This window comes from Danio aesculapii, chromosome 17, assembly GCF_903798145.1.
Source record: "Danio aesculapii chromosome 17, fDanAes4.1, whole genome shotgun sequence".
NCBI lineage: Eukaryota > Metazoa > Chordata > Actinopteri > Cypriniformes > Danionidae > Danio > Danio aesculapii.
In genome coordinates this window covers 13459732-13464989 of record NC_079451.1, presented here as the reverse complement: position 1 = coordinate 13464989, position 5258 = coordinate 13459732, and the positions used below count along the sequence as shown (strand labels likewise).

Genomic DNA, 5258 nt, shown 5'->3' with positions numbered 1-5258 from the left:
AGGACAGTTTGCATTTTCTAGGACGCAGTCTGCTTTGAAGCTGATGATGGCTTCTTATACTTGCATGAAAATGCAATGCCTCAGCTCACCCTGCCAAGGCTGAAAAAAAACCTGCGTTGTTATTGTGATATACCCGGTTGACAACAGAAAACTGCTTCCTCTCCTGACTAACAATGACTATGTAAAGTGAGGTTATAAGAGAGGGAAGTGTTACTGTTATCCAAATACTGCATTTCACCGCAATGCAAAAGAGATCAGTTAATTCAGTGGATAACTAATTTATTCCATGCTTTTCCATGTAGTGTAAACTATGCAATTGTCCAATAAGTGTGTACTGTTATTTTGAAACATGCAACAGAGACAGATAAGCGAGCGCGCGCGTGTGCCAAAGTCGGGGGAGGGTGCATTCAGAAACAGTTACGCCTAGTATTCTGTAAAACGTAAGAGGTATTGCAGCGAGCTGCAACAAATATATATATTTGTTTTTTATTTATTTATTTATTATTATCTATTATTTATCTATTCTTTATCTATTCTTTTTCACGTTTTCAATGTAAACACATATTGTGTTTACATTGAAAACTTGAAAACGGAAAGATATTGGTTAGCTGTTGCAGGACGGTCACGTTTGTTCCCACATAAACTGTAATGCTGACGTCAGATGTCAGGCTGCCTATGCCAATTAGTGCTGTCCAGGTTGCTAGGTCACCGTGGTCAATTGAAAGACACATCAATAGAACTTGAAAAGGTTTCTCTGCGATCAGACGTTCTGACATATTAAGTAGAATAATGGCCAGGAAAAATACAGACAAGGTCCTCGGGCTGGATTCAAATTACTCAGTCGTAAGAATTTGTTAAGATCCTGCAATTAGTGGGGAAGAATGGAGCTCAAGAAATCCATGGCAGGACAGAGAAAAGCAATACTAAAATCTTTTTTAATATCCATGCTGTGTTGTTCTGGCATATTAAAAAGTATATATTTTCAACTTTCAATAAGCTTTTAATAACTATGTTATAATAAACAACACATATAGAGCTTAAAAAAGAAAAGTAAGGAAAACACAAAAGCAAGGTTATAATTGTGGTTGGAATTGTGATGAACTGTGTCGTGTATGAATTTACTAATGCAGTTTTTTGTGCAATTGGTCAGCGTTGCTTTTAGTTGACAGTATAGTATAATATTGTAGGCTACAAGTTATTATTTGATAATAATAATAATAATAATAATAATAATAATAATAATAATAATAATAATAATAATTATTATTATTATTATTATTATTATTATTATTATTATTATTATTTTGTTGTATTTTGTTGTAACGTTGTTGTTATTACTATTATTATTAATAGGTTAAAATAATTGTTTTATGCAAATTGCTTTTATTATTTCAACAATCCACGATTAAATATTAAAATTTTAAAGCTATATATATATATATATATATATATATATATATATATATATATATATATATATATATATATATATATATATATATATATATATATATATATAGCGTTTGCGTAAATTGATGGAAATGAACTGCCAAAAGTTTGATATTTTCTATTCCTTCTTGCATTATAAATATTCCTTTGTACAAATGATAGCATTTGCATTTGTTTCATTGGCTTTAACTCAGATAAAATATATTAATAATAAAATAGTCTTTATGACTTTTAGGGCTTGTCACCGAATCGTTGTAAAAATTATAACTTTTTCAAGAGAGAGAAAGAGAGACAGAAGAATATGCTCCAAATCACCAGTTTCCTATTTAATATTTAATTTCTATGTTCTTTTGTGTAAAGTAGTCATTATGCGATATATTTGGGATCGTGTTACATTGAAAAAATTATTAATTGCATTTACAACCTTTTTTAAGGTAAGAAGTTGTAAACAATTTAAATAATTTAAACAAACAAATTACATTTATTAATGTTCAACTTAATTTGTTTGTTTAAATTCAGTTTTTATAAATCGTTTGTAACAATTAGCAATAAACCTTTTTTCATAAAACTCAGTATTTCAAATTCGCTTTTTATAGGTTATTCTTTCATGAATAGCCAATCAGCTTAATTTGGTTAAAGCGTAAAATATTTTTAGTGTGAATATAACTGTAAATTGTGCTTGACTTATTCAGCATAATATTTCTACATAATATTTTATTCCCAAGATACAACATTTCTGACTCTATTGTATAGTATATTTAAAAACGGATTTCGAATATAAAAGGTACAACAGTATATTTATGTATTTATTTGCTGGTAAAATAAAAATAAAAACTGTTTAAATAGTTTCGCTTTCATAAGTATTTCAGTAATATATAACATTCTAAATAAACGCTCTAAACATGTACAGAACAAACCATGATGTATGAAGTTTTATTTAGGTATTAAATAATATATAAAGTAAACATGAGAAGTAAACTCTACAGTCTCTGAAGCTGTGCAAATTGAAAAACAACTCAAAATTTAGATAAGTAAAATAATGACTAGAATAATTACAAATATCGTTCTGTATTTACGTAATATAAAATTAAAGTTCGGAATGGATGGTTCGGGATGTGTATGTGTTGATGTTGGTGGTATTATTATTGTTGTTGTTGTTATTATTATTGTTGTTATTATTATTATTATTATTATTATTAATATTATTATTATTATTATTATTATTATTACAATAGTAACCATTTGTGTCAGCTTGGCACCAAATGTATTTCAATTACAAGAGGCAACTTAATATATAGGGTCAAGTAAATAATTAACTGTGGACGCAAAGTAAATGGTAAAGGGTAGACTTAATTTTATTTTTCTAAATACTGCATAGGTTCCATTCTCTCAGAAATCACTGAAAAGTTTTCTTCCATTGACCTTTTTTAATATCAAATGCATCTGCAAATATTAACTTAATCAAAACGCTCTTCACAGAGATTAGTCTACACACATTAATTCCCCAACAATGGCGTACAGTTTAATTGATTTATTGTTAACGCTCAATTGATTTGAAACATATACAGCAGCCATCGTCTTTGTTTTAACTTACCAAAGAAAAAAGTAAATAATAAAAAATAAACAATAGAATAAATGACCAACGAAAAGGCTCAAACATTTATATTACAGGTAAACAGAAACTTAAATGTTAGCCAAATGTACAGTCCCTACTTTTTATTTCTATAACGAATACATTTTTTTTTTTTTTTTTTTTTTACAATAGTCGCTTCAGTTGCACGTTCAGGCATTTATTGAGATGTGGGAACTTTTTCAGTTCTCTGTAGGAGTTCATACCTGGAATATGAAACATTGCTTCCCGTGTCCTGGCATTGCCATAGAAGTGGAGCAGCAATTGTTTAACAACAGACAACCTTCTACTATAACAACAAAAGGAAGTCCAAAACATACAGCATGAGGCTAGAAATTATTTTGTCCATAATGAGTAGAAGGGCCATCGTAGAAAATTGTGACCACAAAAATTGTTTTTAGAGAAAAAAGTGACAAATTTCTCCCCCCCAAAAAAACTACTCCTTTGATCCGAACACCCGCTTTAAATCTTCGCGCGGGTACACGGCGTGTCTGCTTTTGGCCTCAAGCGCAGTTCTCAATTCGGGGAATTTTAAAGTGGAATTTTAAAGCGGGTATCCTACCACGTTCTGCCATAAAGCAGATTTGACGTGACCATATTATTTGTGTAATCTACAGAAGAGTCTATCTGGCCCATGCTGTTCATCTGCGAATGAAGTGACGGCGGACTAGGGGACATTTCCTCCAGGTCTTGGGCCTGGACCAGTGCGTTGACCTGCTGGCTTTGGTGTTGGTTCATAGAATTACTCGAGGTAGGAAGAACGACCCCTGCTCCGTTCTGCTGCTGCTGCATTTGCTGTTGGTTTGGCGTCGGCGTGTTGGAGCCGTTTTGGCAAGGCTTGCCATCCTTCACTAAGACAGGGACAGCCACTCTCCTCGGCGACTGCTGCTGTTGACACAGGTTGCCCTCCTGTTGAAGCTGCTGCGCTGCTTTGTCCTTGGCCTGTCGCTTCATCTTGTAGCGATGATTCTGAAACCAGATCTTGACCTGCGTCGGGGTGAGATGTATCATGCTAGCCAGGTGTTCCCTTTCTGGCGCCGAAAGGTATTTCTGCTGCTTAAATCTCCTTTCCAACTCGTATACTTGTGCTTGAGAGAAGAGCACCCGTCGTTTCCTCCTTGGCGCTGCGTGTAGAGGTGGGATGGATTTGGTGGTGTCGGCCATGCCTGTCAGCGTGCCCATTCCTGTCATGTTCATACCTGTGGAAGGTCCCATGAATCTAGAAACTTCAAAATATGCATACAGATGTACGGCCATTCAGTTCAGACAATTAGTAGCAGTGTTGGTCTAAAGTTATTACTATAAAAGTGTTTTGAAATACAGCAATGGCTCGTCTAAATGCAGCATTTACGCATGCACAAGAGAGTGAATAAACAGGTTTAAACTGTAACTGTAACTTAAGCCAAAATGTATATCATAGCAGATGTAACAATAGCAGCGAAAACGAAACAATAAAATGCGTAAAGTTACTGATGCGTTTAGATACAATACAAACTCGCCTGAAAGCCAATTAAGTGGCTACATAAAACAAAGTGCAACGATAAATCAAAATAATGCATAATAAGAACTTACTTGTTGAGTATCTAGGGTCTGGATTGGCGCCGTACCACCCTGTTGCAGCTGCGCTGTTTCTCATAGTTTCTTGGTAAGAGGGTAGGTCCCCCATGTTGGCAATGCTGCCATTGCAGTAGCCCCCCATTGCACTGTGCGAGAACTGGGAAACCGAGTGTGGCATGTGGTAGGTGGTCGCCACAGTGGCGTTGTGGCCCATGGAGTGTTGTTGCATGCCAGTCTGGGACACCTGAGGTTGCCGGTACGCTCCCAATGGAGATGTGAGGTTTCCAGTGCTCTCCATGCCACTAAACTTCTTGTAAGTCTCCTCAATTGGGCTCAAAATATCTGTCACTGAGAAAGGTGTCGTGTGCTTTGGGCTCAGCGACATGGTTCAGAAAGCAGATAGATATTTGGTGGTGGAGCTCAGCCGTGTTGTTGTATTAGCTCTGTTCTCGTGGACGTCGACGTAAGAGAGTGCTTGTAGTATGCCTGAGATCCGATTGATCGCCTTGGAGAAGGAGGCGAGCCCTGGCCACTCTTATCTCAGGTTTATTGTAGCCAGGCGCCAGATTTACGACAAACATGAGGGGCGGAGCGACTCCCTAGACCAGCAAACAATAGTCAT

General features: G+C 35.3%; 1 protein-coding gene across 1 annotated transcript; it reads right to left on the bottom strand.

The window, feature by feature from the left end:
* Nucleotides 1-3252: 3252 nt before the first annotated feature.
* On the bottom strand, nt 3253-5054 carry nkx2.4a (NK2 homeobox 4a). The gene is made up of 2 exons (XM_056477373.1): nt 4652-5054; nt 3253-4305 (listed from the first exon to the last, which is right to left on the bottom strand). Exons 1-2 carry the CDS (start codon nt 5019-5021, stop codon nt 3638-3640), a joined length of 1038 nt encoding a protein of 345 aa, XP_056333348.1. The 5' UTR covers nt 5022-5054; the 3' UTR covers nt 3253-3637.
* Nucleotides 5055-5258: the final 204 nt, after the last annotated feature.